Consider the following 13980-nt stretch of genomic DNA (forward strand, 5'->3'; position numbering starts at 1 on the left):
GTGGCCCGTGGCCGGTAGCTGTCGGAGGGGGGGTTGCCATGGCTGCAGCTGCGGGGGCCCAGCTATGGCCGGACCCTTTGTTCCCCTCCTGGCTGCCCCCACGCTGGGGGGGGGGGCACAGCCTGGGCATGGGGTCTCCCTGCCTCCACCTTTTGTGCCTTGGGCCCCCTGCTTGTGCAGCTGGAGCAGGGACCCCAGCCCACGGGGGGACAGGGGGTGATGTGGGACACATGGCTGGGGACAAGGGACAGCACGACATGGCCCGTGACTCAGTTTCCCTTCCTGCCTGGCCAGCTGCTCCCCCACCCCGGGGTGACCCCCTCCGGCAGCACCCACCACCCCCCCGGCCCAGCACCGCCAGCACAGCCCCCCCTTGGCCTCTTCCTGCCAGTGCCCCCCCCCAGCCAGACGCAATGGGATTGGGGACCCCCCAGGGGAGAGGCCAGTGACCCCCCAGGGGACAGGCCAGGGTGCCCGCATCCCCCCACCACCACCCCAGACCCTGTGCCCCCCCCAGACACGAGCATTGGCGTCTTCTGGAAACACATGCATTGGGGTGCCCCCCCCCCCCAATACTGCACTGGACCCTGCCCCCCCCGTTCACCCACCAGGCCCCCCGTAACATACAATAACAGTATCAGGACACCCCCCCCCCAGGCAGACACCGGGCTCTGTTGTCCCCCCCCCAATACACGTACAGGCCCTGCACCCCCTCAGACACACACAACGGGTCCTGTCCCCCCCAGCCACCCACAGCAAGCTGCCAGGACCCCCCCACCAAATCCACACACAGGGTCCTGACCCCCTGCGACTGCTGCTACAAGGTCCTGAACTGCCCCCCCTAAAAAAAACATGCACAGGGGTATCGTACCCCACCCCCCCCACCAGACACTGCAGGGGTGACACTGGGGGTGGGGTAGGACAAGGGGGTGCTGGGGAGCCCAACTGCCTCCAGCCAGGGTGTCTGGGAGGGGGGGGCACAGCATCCCCATCCCCCCTCCCCCCAGATCTGGAGGGTGGGGGCAGCCAGGATGTGGTGGGACCCCAAAACACCTCAGCTCTACGCAGAAGAGTCAGAGGGGGTGGGGGGCACCCACAAGGGCTTCCTCAGCGCCAAACCTTACCTCCCACCCCCCAAGCCACCCCAGCCCAGGATGGGGGTCTTACCTGAGACAGAGACCCTCATGACAGCCTCCAGCGGGCGGTTGTTGTCCAGGGCAGGGCTGAGGCGCAGGTCCCCACTGTGGGGGTCCAGCAGCACCAGGTTCAGCTCGTTCCCCTGCTCGAAGGCGTAGGTGAGGCTGTCGGAGACGTCGGGATCATGGGCCGGGATGCGGCCGATGACCCCCCCGGGGAAACTGCCTGAGCGGTTGGTGATGTAGTTGTTGAAGAGGATCTCAAAGTTCTTGAGTTGGGGGCTGTTGTCGTTGGCGTCACGGAGGCGGACGTGGACGGTGGCCCGGCTCACCAGGGGGGCCGAGGTGGCTTGGACCACCATGACGTACTCCGCCTTGGACTCGTAGTCCAGGTCAGCCAAGGCAGTGAGCTCGCCAGAGAAAATATCCAGCTGGAAAACCTCAGGGATGTTGCCCTCCACTATTTGGTACATGATTTGGGCGTTGGTGCCCTCGTCGGGGTCAGTGGCCGTGATCCGGGCCACCACCAGCCCAATGGGGCTGTTCTCTTCCACGAAGATGTCAAACTCATCCCGCTCAAAGACGGGCGGGTTGTCATTGACATCCAGCACCGTCACTTGGATCTCCACCGGTGTCCGCTTGGCTGGGACCCCCTTATCGACGGCGAATGCCCGCAGTGAGTAGAGTGGCACATTCTCCCGATCGAGGCGGCGCAAGGTGCGGACGATGCCTGAGGTGGACTCGATGATGAAGTCACCATCCCCATCATCACCCCCTTGGAAGGTGTAGAAGACCCTGCCGTTGAGCCCCGAGTCGCGGTCAGTGGCAGAGACCTGGAGGACGCTGGTGAAGGCGGGCACATCCTCGTAGACGGAGCCCTGGTAGGAGTCGCGGAGGAACTGGGGCGCGTTGTCATTGACGTCGCTCACCAGGATCTCCAGGTAGGTGGTGTCGGACTTCTGCGGGATGCCATTGTCACGTGCTGTGATGGCCAGGGTGTAGGACACCTGGTCCTCATAGTCCAGCTCCATCTGGGTGGTGACAGCCCCTGTCTCGGCGGCGATGCGGAACTGGGGGATGCTGTCCTCCATCAGGTAGGTGATACGGGCGTTCTCCCCCGTGTCCTCATCTGTGGCACTGATGACCACCACCGTGGTGCCCACTGGCCGGTCCTCGTTGACGTTGACAGTGTAGTGGGAGCTCTGGAAGACAGGTCGGTGGGTGTTGGCGTCAGTGACATTGACGACCACCTGGGCCGTGTCCTGGCGGGTGCCATCGGAGGCAGCGATGGTGAGCAGGTACTGCCGCTCCAGCTTGTAGTCCAGTGGCAGGGCGAGGGAGATGAGCCCACCGCCGCTCTGGCTGGTGATGGAGAAGCGGTTGCGGGTGTTGCCGCTGGAGATCTGGTAGGTGATGACGCTGTTGGCATCGCGGTCGACAGCAGAGACGGTGAGGACGCTGGTGCCCACTGCTGCGTCCTCGTTCAGGCGGGCGCCGTACTCCCGTTGTGTGAACTCGGGGCTGTTGTCATTGACGTCCAGGATGGTGACGCTGACGCTGGCCGAGGAGGCCATGGGGGGGTTACCCTGGTCCTGCGCCTCCACCCCGAAGCTGTAGAAGTCCACCGCCTCCCGGTCCAGCTCGGAGGCCACTACGATCCAGCCGGTGCTGTTGTTGATGGCGAAAGGGAAGCCGGAGCCAGTCTCCAGGAGGGTGTAGACCAGCCGGCTGTTGTCACCCGAATCGGCATCAATGGCCTGAACGTGGATGACGGAGTAACCCACCGGCACGTTCTCCAGCACGGTGGCCTGGAAGGGCGTGCTGACGAAGATGGGGGCGTTATCGTTGACATCCAACACCTGGATGGTGACCAAACCGCTGATGTTGGAGAGGGGCGGGCGGCCACCATCCTGTGCCCGGATCCGTAGGGTGAACTCCTTGCTGACCTCATAGTCCAAGGGGCTGACCACGTCCAGCGCGCCCGTCTGCGCGTCGATGTAGAAGTGGCCACGGGTGTTACCGCTAACGATGCTGTAGTGCACCAGGGCATTGCTGCCTTTATCACGGTCGGTGGCTGTCACTCGCAGCACGGCTGAGTTGGGTGCCACATCCTCGGGGACCTGCGCCACATAACGCTTCTCACTGAACTGTGGCGCATTGTCGTTGTCATCCTCCACGGTGATGCGGACGGTGGCCGTGGCACTGCGGGGTCCTGGGTCCTGGCCCTGATCCGTGGCCTCCACCAACAGCTCAAAGGCCTCCACAGTCTCACGGTCCACGGGGCCGCGGGTGCGGATAACCCCTGAGCGGGAGTCAATCTCGAAGACCTCATTGGCGCCACCAGCGTTGAGGAGACGGTAGAGGACGTTGGCGTTGGGACCGGCGTCACCATCGGTGGCCCGCACCGTCAGCACCTCGTAGCCCACCTCCAGGTTCTCCCGCACGCTCTCCCGGTACTCAGCCTGCTCGAAGGCTGGGTCGTGGTCATTGGCGTCACTCACCGTCACCGTCAATGTGGCCATGGCACTGCGCCGGGGCGTGCCATGGTCCACCGCTGTCACCCGGAAGACGTGGGTGCTCTTGCTCTCACGGTCCAGGGGGGTGGCGGTGGTGACGGCGCCGGTGATGGGGTCCATTGCGAAGAGAGCGTCAGAGCGGCTGTCAAAGAGGGCAGCCATGGTGTAGCGCAGCTGGCCTGCGTCCCCCTCATCGGGGTCCACCGCTGTCACCCGTGTCACCGGTGTCCCCGCCGGCCGGTTCTCCCCCACCGAGGCCTGGTAGCTGGAGGGCTGGAACTGCGGCGCCGTGTTGGGGCTGCGGCGCCGGCGGGAGCGGCTGTGGGTCACGTGGCTCCCGGTGGCCCCCGTGGTCGGGTGGGCCCCAATGTCCCCAGTGCCCGTTGTCCCCCCAGTGCTGCTGGTATCGCTGGGGACTTTCCTGGCATCCCCGGTGCGTCCTGGATCCCTGGCGGCTGTGGAGACTTGGGTGCCCCCGGTGTCCCCGGCGTGCCCGGCGTCCCCGCTGCTCATCACGTCCCCGGTGCTCGCGGTGTCCATGGGGGTATCAGTGCCACCAGTGTCCCCAGCGCGCCCGACGTCCCCGCTGCTCCTGGTGTCCACGGGGACACGGGTGCTCCCGGTGCCTCCAGAGTCCCCGGTGCCGCCGGTGCCTCCATGGCCTTGGGCACCGCCGGGGCTCCCGCCGCCTCCGGTGTCCCCGGGGCTCCCGGTGCCGCCGCCGCCGTCCCGGCTGGAGGCGCCGCCGCCGCAGCCGCCCGCGGCCGGGGAGGGCCCGCCGCCGCCGCTGTCCCCGGTGCCGCTGGAAGCGCCGGTGCTCGGCGCGGGCCCCGCTCCGCCGCTGTCCCCGGTGCCGCCGGAGCTGCCGCTGTCCCCGGTGCCACCGCGGGGCTGCAGCCGCCGCAAGAGCGCGCCGGGCGGGCAGGTGCCGGTGCCGGTGCCGGTGGCGGGTCCCGGGGGCGGGCGGCGGGGCTGGCCCGGCGCGGGCAGCGGCAGCAGCAGCAGCAGCAGCAGCGGCAGCAGCAGCAGCAGGAGCGCGGCCCCGCGGGCGGGCGGAGCGCCCATGGCGCGGTGCGGCCGCTGCCGCCGGTGCCCGCTGCGCCCCGCGCCGCCGCCTGCGCCCCTCCCGCCGCCCGCGCGCGCCCGCCGGGGCGGGGCCGCCCGCCGCACCGACCTGCGCCGCGCTTAAAGGCGCCGCCGCCCCCCCCGGGCCCCGCCGCCGGCGGCGGCACCGGCCCCGCCCGCACCGGCCCCGGCACCAGCACCAGCACCGGCCCCGGCGGCAGCGCGGCCCCGGCGCGGGGGGGCTGGGGCTGGGGGTTTGGGGGGAGGGGTGGCTGCACACTCGCGCGGGGGGGTGGGGGGGTGCCCGGGACACGCACCCGCGCGCAGGTTGCAGGCGCACGCCCGCGAACCGCGCACATGGAGGCTGCGCGCACACGCGTTGCACACGCAGAGAACGCGCATCGCAGCGGCGCGCGCAGGGAATGCACGCGCGGCACACGCCCCCCCCCCCCATCCCCCCCCGTGTCACTGCTGCAGCCCGTGACACCCCAGCACGCGCCGGGGGGGGCCCACAGCCCACCCCCGCAACACAGCAAGCCGGGGTTGTCCCCACCGCACCGGCACTGGGGGTTACTGGGATTAACTGGGAGCACTGGCGGCGCGGGGCACGTCTCCGCGGGGGGCCGTGGGCGCAGCCCCCCCGCACCCCCGCTGGCAGCCGGCGCCGGGCCGGGGTGTGGGTGCCGGGCGGGCCCCGGCGGCGGAACGGGTCGGACGGGTGCGGGGGCGCGGGGGCGCCGCCCGGGGACCCCCCGGCACCCTCCGGTGACTCACGGGGGCCCGTCCCCGCCCTGGCCGCCAGCCCCGGCGCCCTTCAAAGGGGAGCGGGGCGCGGGCCGGCCCGACCGGCTCACCGGGGCGCTGCCCGGGGGCCCCGCCGCCCGCCCCAGCACCCATGGGTGCCGCCGTGGGTTCCCACGCGCAGGCTGGGGGGGCGGGCGGACGCGAGAGGCAGGCACCCCCCCTCCCCCATTCCCAGGTGGGGGCCCGGGCTGGCAGCTGGGCCGAGGCGTGGGGGGCCCCGGCCCCGCTTTGAATTACAAATGGGCTGGGGCCAGCGCGGCCTTTGTCTGGGGCATTGTGCGGGGCCGGCGGGGGGGGACACACACGGGGGAAACGCGGCCAGGGCCCCCCCCCCCCCCCCCCTCCCGGGCTGGAGCCCCCCCTCCCCCCTCTCCAGACATGCAGCTCAGCAGTTCTTGGCTTTATTGGCTCAAGGGGGGGGGGATGTTTTCCATCCCTGGGGAAGGGGCACGGGGGATCCCCACCCCGCGGGGGGGCCACAGCCCCCATAGCGTCAGTCCTTCGGCCGTGGGAGCGCGGTGCTCCGAGCCACGGGGGGGGCCAGGCGGTGAGCGGCAGCTCCTGCCACAGACGGCCCCGAAGCGAGGGTGATGGGCGCGGGCGCAGCCGGCGATGAAGGCTCGGTGATGGCTCAGGAGGCCCTGAAGATCTCGGGGGCTGGGGGGGGGGACCGCAGCCCTCAGGCGCTGTTGACCCCCATGTTCTGCATCTGCTCCTCCAGCACCCGCTCGCTTCCCCCCGCCGGCTTCTTCTTGCCCCCCTCCTGCTGCTTCTTTTGCTTCTTGGAGAGCTCCTGCTCGATGGGCGCCGCCTTCACGAAGGGGATCAGCTCCCGGAGGTCTGCGCAGGGGGGAGAGCAGGCACCATGCATCACCCCCCCCCCCAAGCCTGGTGGGAGGGAGGTGTTGGGGGGCCCCCCCGGGAGCCAGGCTGGGTGGGGAAGGCAGGGCAGGGTGCTGGGTGTTACCTGGGGGCATGAAGTCTTGGAGCTTCTCCGGGATGCGGACGCCCTCCTCCGTCTGGTAGTTCTCCAGGATGGCGCAGATGGTGCGGGTGGTGGCACACATCGTGGCGTTCAGCATGTGCACGAACTCCACCTGCGGCAGGGACACGGCCAGTGGGGCCACGGTATGACAAAGGTGAGGAGGGGGTGAGCGGAGAACACCCCCCCCCTAAACCCCCAGCCCAGCAGCTCGGCCTCACCTTGTCCATCATCTTCTTGGTCTGCCCGTAGCGGATGCGCAGGCGGCGTGCCTGGTAGTCAGTGCAGTTGGAGCAGGACACAAGCTCGCGGAAAGCGCCAGAACCAGGGAACCAGGCCTCCAGGTCCAGCTTCTTACTGGCAGCATGGTTGAGGGAGCCTGAGTGAGAGGGGAGCAGTGCTGAGCAGGGGGGGCTCCCGCTCCCCCCCCCAGACGCACCCGTCCCAGGGGATGGCAGCATGGGCTGAAGGCGTGAAGCCTCCAAGGTGACTTCAGCAGTGCTGTGACGGCTTTGTCACAGGGACGTGGGGTTCCTGCTCTGCAGCGGGGAGGCTGGGAGGGAGTGTTTAAATGGGATCATTTTCCTGGGAGAGTTCCCAAGAGGAGTTGGGACACTCAAACTGTCCCTCTGGAAGGGACCCTGGGGACAGTCCCGGCATGGCGGGGTGCCCACACCCGGTCCCAGTGAACCCAGAGCAAAGCAGAGGGTCTCTGCAGAAAAGCTCGTCTCCTTCCTCCACGTCCCGGGGCTGAGGCGCCTCCTCCCCCTCGCCAGGCCTGGGGACAGACACCACGGGAAGGTGAGCCAGGGACAGAGAAAGCCGAGCTGGGAAGTGGGTCAGGGCCATGGTGACACCCGAGGCGCTGGCAGAGGTGGCTGGTCTCCTGGGCCACCACGGCTCAGAGAGGTGGCCTTGGTGCCACGCGGCGAGGAAGCCCCTGCCCCTACCCGAGACGATGTTGACGATGTGGTAGGGGATGCCCAGGGACTGGTAGAACTCCTCCGCCGTGGCTATCATCTCCTCAAACATCTCCCACGACTTGTTGTCGTGGGGCGAGGCGTAGACGAACTGCTCGATCTGCAAAGAGAACGGAACCCCGCGCTGGCGCCGGCCCCGGCCACAGCCCCACGTTCCCAACGGGAATGCCGCCCTGCTCCGCTCACCTTCTCGAACTGGTGGACACGGAAGATGCCGCGGGTGTCGCGGCCGTGCGAGCCCACCTCCTGACGGAAGCAGGTCGACAGCCCCGCGTACTTGATGGGCAGATCCTCCGGCTTCAGCCACTCGTCGCGGTGCAGGGCGGCGATGGGCTGCTCCGAGGTGGCGATCAGGTACTTCTCGTCGATGGAACTGTCGTCAGCTTTCTCGCTGCCTTTGCCGATCACCTGGGGGGAACAAGAGCCACCGTCCCCCTTACCCAGCTGCTCCCGCGCCTCCGGGGACCGACGCTCCCTGGCAGATGCGCAGGCAGCCGCTCTCCCTGCCTGCACACGGACAGGCAGCCAGGCTTTCCAGGGCCGGCACTCGGGAGCGGGGACAGGACGGTGGGGGAAAGGGAGCAGCTGCCGTTTGTTGCCTGTCTGGCCTCCTTCAAAGGACCCGATGGCCTCCTGCCAGCAGGGCTGGGGACCGGCCACCTCCCTGTCACCGCATTGCCATGACAACCGTGTCAGCCCTGAAGATGGACCCAGGAGATACGGAGCAGAAGGGAGCTGCTGGCACGGCCCTGCCGGGGCAGAGGGGATCCCAGCCACCCCCCTCCCTGCAGGGGAAGCTGCGTGGTGGTGGCTCCGTCGGGAAGCTGGTGCCCGCAGGGGATGGCGGGTGCCAGGCAGTGAGACACAGAGACCTGGCGGGCGTCGAGCCGCTCACCTTGTAGAGCTCCTCGTCAAACTGGCTGAGCTGGGCCACCTCCTGCATCACCTCCTTCCGCATGAAGAAGGGGGTGTAGACGGGAGTGTAGCCCTTGGCGCGGAGGCTCTGCAGGGCGTACTGGATCAGGGCCTGCTCCAGGAACACCAGGGGACCCTGGGGGACGAGGGAAGCAACTGTCAGGCACACACCCCACTGTGCCACCCCTTCTTGCCCAGCGGGTCTGGGAGCATGCGGAGCCCACGCCAGCTTCAGGCTGCTCCGGCCGGCTCAGCATCACCCTCAGACTGGAGACACGCCGGAGCTGGATCCCGAGGCTGCCCCAGCCACAGCGGCGGCACCACCAAGGCCAGAGTCCATCTCACGCAATGAGCTCATGGCGCCGTGGAGGCCCCCAGCGAGCTCGGCCCAGGGGAGGAGATGCCACGACCCCCGTGCCCCCCTCGCTCCCCTCAGCTCTCCCTCTGGCTCTGATCACTGCCGCCCCCCGTGGGGGTCTGGGCTCTCACCTTTAGGAAGTAGCCCCGGCTGCCCGCGACAATGGCCCCCTTCTCTCCCTCGTAACCATCCACCATCACCACCAGGTCCACGTGGGAATACTTCTTCCTGCAGCTGCAGTCACCCCAGACCCGCTCCACCTTGTTGTCCACGTCCTGTAGAAAGAACAAGAGAGGAGGAGGGGAAGCCCATCACCTCAGCTCCCAGGGCTGCGGCAACACCAGTCTCTGCATTGCACTGGGCCCAGTTTTGGATCCCAGACTACAGAGCCTGGCACCCCAGTCCTGATCTCAACCAGTTGCTTATTATGCAGCCACTTGGCAGCTGGCCCAGCCCAATTGTGTTCCCCCTGCAAAATATTCCTGCCGGATGAATGAGGGCAGCGGAGGGAGATCCCAGCCCCCCGGCTAGAAGCGAGTTTCCCATGTATTCCCCCAACAATGGCTGTGTCCAGCGTTGTCTGAGCTGCTCTTTGTCTGCTCCCGGCAGGAAACACTGTCTTGTCATGCAGATTTCATTCACCCGCCCGCTGATCTTGGGTTGGGGGGACCTCCCCGCAGCGAGCCCCCCGCTTGCCGGCAGTTGTCTGGCTTTGATGAACCGGCACAGCCGGCCCCGAGTGTACTCTTTTCCCTACCTCATCGTTGCTTATGGGCACCGAGGGGTGGAGGAGGTTCCCGATCTCCCGGAGGCTCTCGAAACGTTCTGCCTCCAGCCTCACACGCTCAGCATCGCATTTGAGGATGGCTTCGTCAATGAGGAGACGGACTTTCTTTATCTGGGACACCTGCAAAGCCTGCGCAGGGACCCGGGTGAGGTGGGGAAAGGAAGAAACTACTGGGGAGAGGGGGCTGGCAGCCACGCATGCTTAATGATGGACCCTCGCCTAGCTGACACGGAGCAAAACCACGGACTAAACACATCAAACAACAGCCCAAGGGGACCAAGGACTGACCTAAGTCAGGCTCTGAAAGGGCCTGGGGCCTGGGTGAGCTACGGCATCACACAGCACCCGGCAGAGATGAGAGGGAGCAGTCAGCTCCCATGGCAGCAAAAGCTGGCCAGCGCCAGGCTCATTAAACATTGCAGTTAATGAACTGGGAAGGGGAACAGGCAGGGAGGAAGGGACTTGCAAAGGACACGTAATGACTGAGGCTGCTCAAACCCCCAGGGAAGCGCAGGAGGATGGGCCCTGGGCTGGGGAGCTGCCATGGACCAAGGCTGAAACAGTCTTTAGATGAAGGACACTGGGCAAGAGCTGGTTATTGCTGGCACCGGGACTGGGGGAAATAAGGATCCTCCTGGCAGGGGGTTCAGGCAGTGCCCCCTTGCCTGGTGCTGGGCTTTGAGCACCTCACGCCACCAACTCAGGCAATTACAGGTGAAGTTCTGGACAAACTGGGTAGACCAGCAGCACAGCGGGAGGAGACAGGGTCAGACTCACCCCCAGGATGTCGGCTGTGAGCTCGTCGAGGTTTTGCACGTTCTCTGGTACAGACTCGTCTGTACCCACTGGCTCTTTTTTCTGCAGCGAGAGTGAAAAAAAAACCCAGCAGGGTTAAAGAATAAAGCTCCAGGGTAAAAACATTCCTAAACGATGTGAGGGAGAGGCCTGGAGAGCAGAGACCTGGGGGAGATGTCACCAGTAACATCCCACCAGTGAATCGCTACCAGGACCGTCTGCCTTCGTGCCTCACCTTCATCTTGTCTCCAATTGTTTTGCTGCACAAGTTCTTCAGTTTGTTCAAGTTATCGGCACGAAACCTGCCTAGAAAGCAGAGGGGAGAGAGCTGTCAGCCAGCCATGAGAGCAGGAGTGGGGCTGGGGTCCCTGTCTGGCACCGAGAGGGGCCGCAAAGTCTCAGGTGGGAGCAGAATTGGGGACAGCAGCTCCAGGGATGCCCATCACCACCGGCCCTGGGTAAACACGCGGAAGGACCATGGCGGGTTTGACGGTGTGACAGCATGGTGTGGGGCAGCCACGACACACAGCAGAGAGGCGGGGAGCAGAGGGCTCCCATGAAGGGGTGTCGTTTCAAACACCCAGAGTGGTGCCACACTGGGCCACGGTCCCACCAGGACCCTCACGCTAGGCTGCTGCGGGGTGCTGAGGGCTGCGTGGAGCCAGGGCTCTGGGGCCACAGCGATGGGATTTGAGGAGGGAACCGGGGAGGTCCCCCTTGGTGACACCAGGGGTGAGAGGGGCAGAGCCCAGGACACAGCCTGTCTCCTCCTGGCAGAGCGGCCCAAACCAATGTCAGGGCGCTGTCACCCCAGCAGGGCGACATCCCCATCTACAGGCAGGATCAGACCCACGGGGGTGATGGGGGGATAATTCAGGCTCAGGAAACACAAAGGGTTAAGAGCCAGGGAACAGGGCACGGCAAACAGGACCCTGGCAGCCTCCCATGGACCCCACGGCACCAGCACCTGCAGGGGCAGGATTGCATCAGCCGGTGCTCGCAGCGCGTCCTGCCAGCCCTGCGCCTCGTGGTTACGCACCAGTGCAGCACCACGGGGAGGGGGCTGGGGCACAGCCCCCCCCCCCCCCCGGCCTGGGAAGCTGGCTGGTCCTGCGGGATGAAAGGCCCTTGGATAAAATGAAGGCGGTGGTGCCGGCAGGGCCGGGGCAAGGAGCGAGGAAGCGGCGCCAGGTTCAGTCACATCAAGGCAGCGGCGTCCAAAGGCTGTTCCAAGCCGCCCGTTTCATCCCGGGACGAGTTCCCGGGACACCCTGGGAACTGCGGGACTGCGGGGCACCCAGCCCTCCTCGCCCCCCAGCACACCCTCCCGGCACCCAGGCACCCAGACCCAGGCCCGGGGGCCGCCCCCGCTGCCCGACCCCCCACCCAGGAGGCTCCTTCCCCCTCCGAGCGCCCAGGCATGGGGTGATCCCGGCACGCGGGGGTGGCACCGCGTGGGACCCCTCGCCTGCCCGGCTGGATCCTGCAGCAGTGCGGCTGGCGTAGGCAGTGGATCCCTGGGAATCACTGGTGGGGCTGGATCACTGGTGGGGATCCACATGTGGGCCATGGGGGGCCATCACCAGGGATCTGCCCTCACAGCTGGGGAGGAGGGAAGGGGGGATCCAGCAGGAGAACCTCTCCCCAGCCCTGGGGAAGGGGGTGAGGGGGATCCACCCGGGGACAGGCCCCTGCAGGGATCCACCCGCTGCATCCCCCCGCCCCAGAGGATCCCCCAGGGAGATCCCCCGGGGCTGGCGTGGGAGGGATCCCCCACAGCTCACCCCACCTTGCCGAGGGGGTTTGGGGATCAAGCTGGGGCTCCTAGCCCTGGTGGGGGGCGGGGGGCAGGGACCCCGGGGGGATCCCCCAGCCCGGGGGAGGGGACACGGGGGGGGGCACCCGCTGGGGACAGGCCACCAGGCCGCGGGTGCTGGGAGGGGCCCCCCACCCCGCGGGCCTGGGAGAGGGGACAAGCCCAGCCGGGGACAGACGGTCCCGCTGGGCGGGTGACGGGCCCTCCTGGGGGTCCCCCAGCCCGGGGGGTGCCAGGTCCCCACAGCCCCCCCGCCCGGGGGGTGCCAGCCCCGGCCCGGCCCTCGCCCCACGTACACCTCCGCCAGGCGCCGTCGGCCCGCACCAGCGCGTCCACCAGCGCCGGGTCCTTGAAGCGTTTGCGCTGCATGTCCCGCACCATGGCGGGGTCCCCGCCCTTGTCGGCGCGGAACAGGTCCAGGTCCAGCACCATGATGGCGGCGGCTCCTGTCACCCGGGCGGCGGCGGCTCCCAGCGCGCATGCGCGGGGCCACGCGTGCGCAGAGCGGCGGCACCGCCCGCCAGGGGGCGCCTGGGGGAGGGAGCGGGGGGGGGGGGGGGCAGCGCCCCCTGGCGGGGCGGCGGGGCGGCGCAGCGAGGGGGGGCCTATGGTCCCGGGGGTCCCGGGGGACGCTGCGTGTCTGCTCGGGCACCCCTGCGTGTCCCCGGCTTCCCCCAGCCGCCCCCGCTGTGCTGGTGGCCTCCGCCCCTCCCGCACCCACCGGCATCCCCAGGGGTCCCTGGGGGGGTTCCCTCGCAGCCCCCTGCAGCACCCCATGGCACAGCCACAGCACCCCATGGCTCCCCATAGTATCCCACGGCACCCCAAGGCACCCTACAGCACCCCATGGCACCCCACAGCTCCCCATAGCATCCCATGGCACCTCCTACCACCCCACAGCACCCCATGGCACCCCACAGCTCCCCATAGCCTCCCATGGCACCCCATACCACCCCACAGCACCCCATGGCACCCCACAACTCCCCATAGCCTCCCATGGCACCCCATACCACCCCACAGCACCCCACAGCTCCCCATGGCACCCCATAGCTGCCCATAGCATCCCATGGCTCCCCATACCACCCCACAGCACCCCATGGCACCCCACAGCTCCCCATAGCCTCCCATGGCACCCCATACCACCCCACAGCACCCCATGGCACCCCACAGCTCCCCATAGCCTCCCATGGCACCCCATACCACCCCACAGCACCCCATGGCACCCCACAGCTCCCCATGGCACCCCATAGCTGCCCATAGCACCCCATGGCTCCCCATACCACCCCACAGCACCCCATGGCACCCCACAGCTCCCCATAGCACCCCATGCCACCTCTTGGCACGCCAACATTCGCCTCCAGCATCATCCCCAGACTGGGAGGCAGACCCCACTGTCTGGCCCCCGGGGGGGCTCCTGGAGGGGTGGTGGGTGCCCCCACCCATGCGGGGACCCCGTCCCTGTCCCTCTGAGGTGGAGGGGCCAGGTGGGACTTGGAAAGATCCATCTTTATTGCGCTGCCAGGACATGCGGATCCCCTGGCACCGCCTAGAAAACGTGGAAAACCATCTAAAAAGGGCCGGGGGGTCCTGGGGGCTGGCACTGGCCCCCATCCCGTGCCAGGGGACCCCAGCACCTGCAGGGGCAGGGGGCTTTGGAAGCCAGGCCACAGGGGACCCCCGGAGCCAACCCTGCCCAGCGGCGGTGGGAAATGCTGGGTGGGAGCTGCTGGCACCCGCTTTGGGGCAGAATCACCCAAATTGGTCATTTTGTGCTGGCAGCGAAGTGAGCCCCAGCAGGGAGAAGCCAGGCTGTGGCACACCTTGCC

The 13980-nt window shown here is 67.8% G+C and overlaps 2 protein-coding genes across 2 annotated transcripts in view; both read right to left on the reverse strand.

The window, feature by feature from the left end:
• Positions 1 to 4717, reverse strand: part of CELSR2 (cadherin EGF LAG seven-pass G-type receptor 2) — a 34638-nt gene extending 29921 nt beyond the window's left edge. The window contains 1 exon segment of the mRNA XM_040616683.1: positions 1168 to 4717. Within this exon segment, the coding sequence (XP_040472617.1) occupies positions 1168 to 4717 (3550 nt within the window).
• Positions 4718 to 5906: 1189 nt separating this feature from the next.
• SARS1 (seryl-tRNA synthetase 1) lies at positions 5907 to 12647 on the reverse strand. The gene is made up of 11 exons (XM_040616679.1): positions 12451 to 12647; positions 10574 to 10644; positions 10321 to 10401; positions 9514 to 9672; positions 8888 to 9031; positions 8379 to 8534; positions 7670 to 7891; positions 7454 to 7583; positions 6725 to 6882; positions 6489 to 6618; positions 5907 to 6361 (listed from the first exon to the last, which is right to left on the reverse strand). Exons 1-11 carry the CDS (start codon positions 12584 to 12586, stop codon positions 6201 to 6203), a joined length of 1548 nt encoding a protein of 515 aa, XP_040472613.1. The 5' UTR covers positions 12587 to 12647; the 3' UTR covers positions 5907 to 6200.
• Positions 12648 to 13980: the final 1333 nt, after the last annotated feature.

This window comes from Falco naumanni, chromosome 17, assembly GCF_017639655.2.
Source record: "Falco naumanni isolate bFalNau1 chromosome 17, bFalNau1.pat, whole genome shotgun sequence".
Classification (NCBI taxonomy): domain Eukaryota; kingdom Metazoa; phylum Chordata; class Aves; order Falconiformes; family Falconidae; genus Falco; species Falco naumanni.

What these genes read in the sequence shown, in the direction of transcription:
- SARS1 (XM_040616679.1), bottom strand. Translation starts at nt 12,586, where the DNA reads ATGGTGCTGGACCTGGACCTGTTCCGCGCCGACAAGGGCGGGGACCCC. An exon ending in CGACGGCGCCTGGCGGAGGT is followed by an intron (nt 10,645 to 12,450) that starts GTACGTGGGGCG and finishes TCTGCTTTCTAG; the next exon opens with GCAGGTTTCGTGCCGATAAC. An exon ending in CATCGTCAACATCGTCTCGG is followed by an intron (nt 6,883 to 7,453) that starts GTAGGGGCAGGG and finishes CCTCTCACTCAG; the next exon opens with GCTCCCTCAACCATGCTGCC.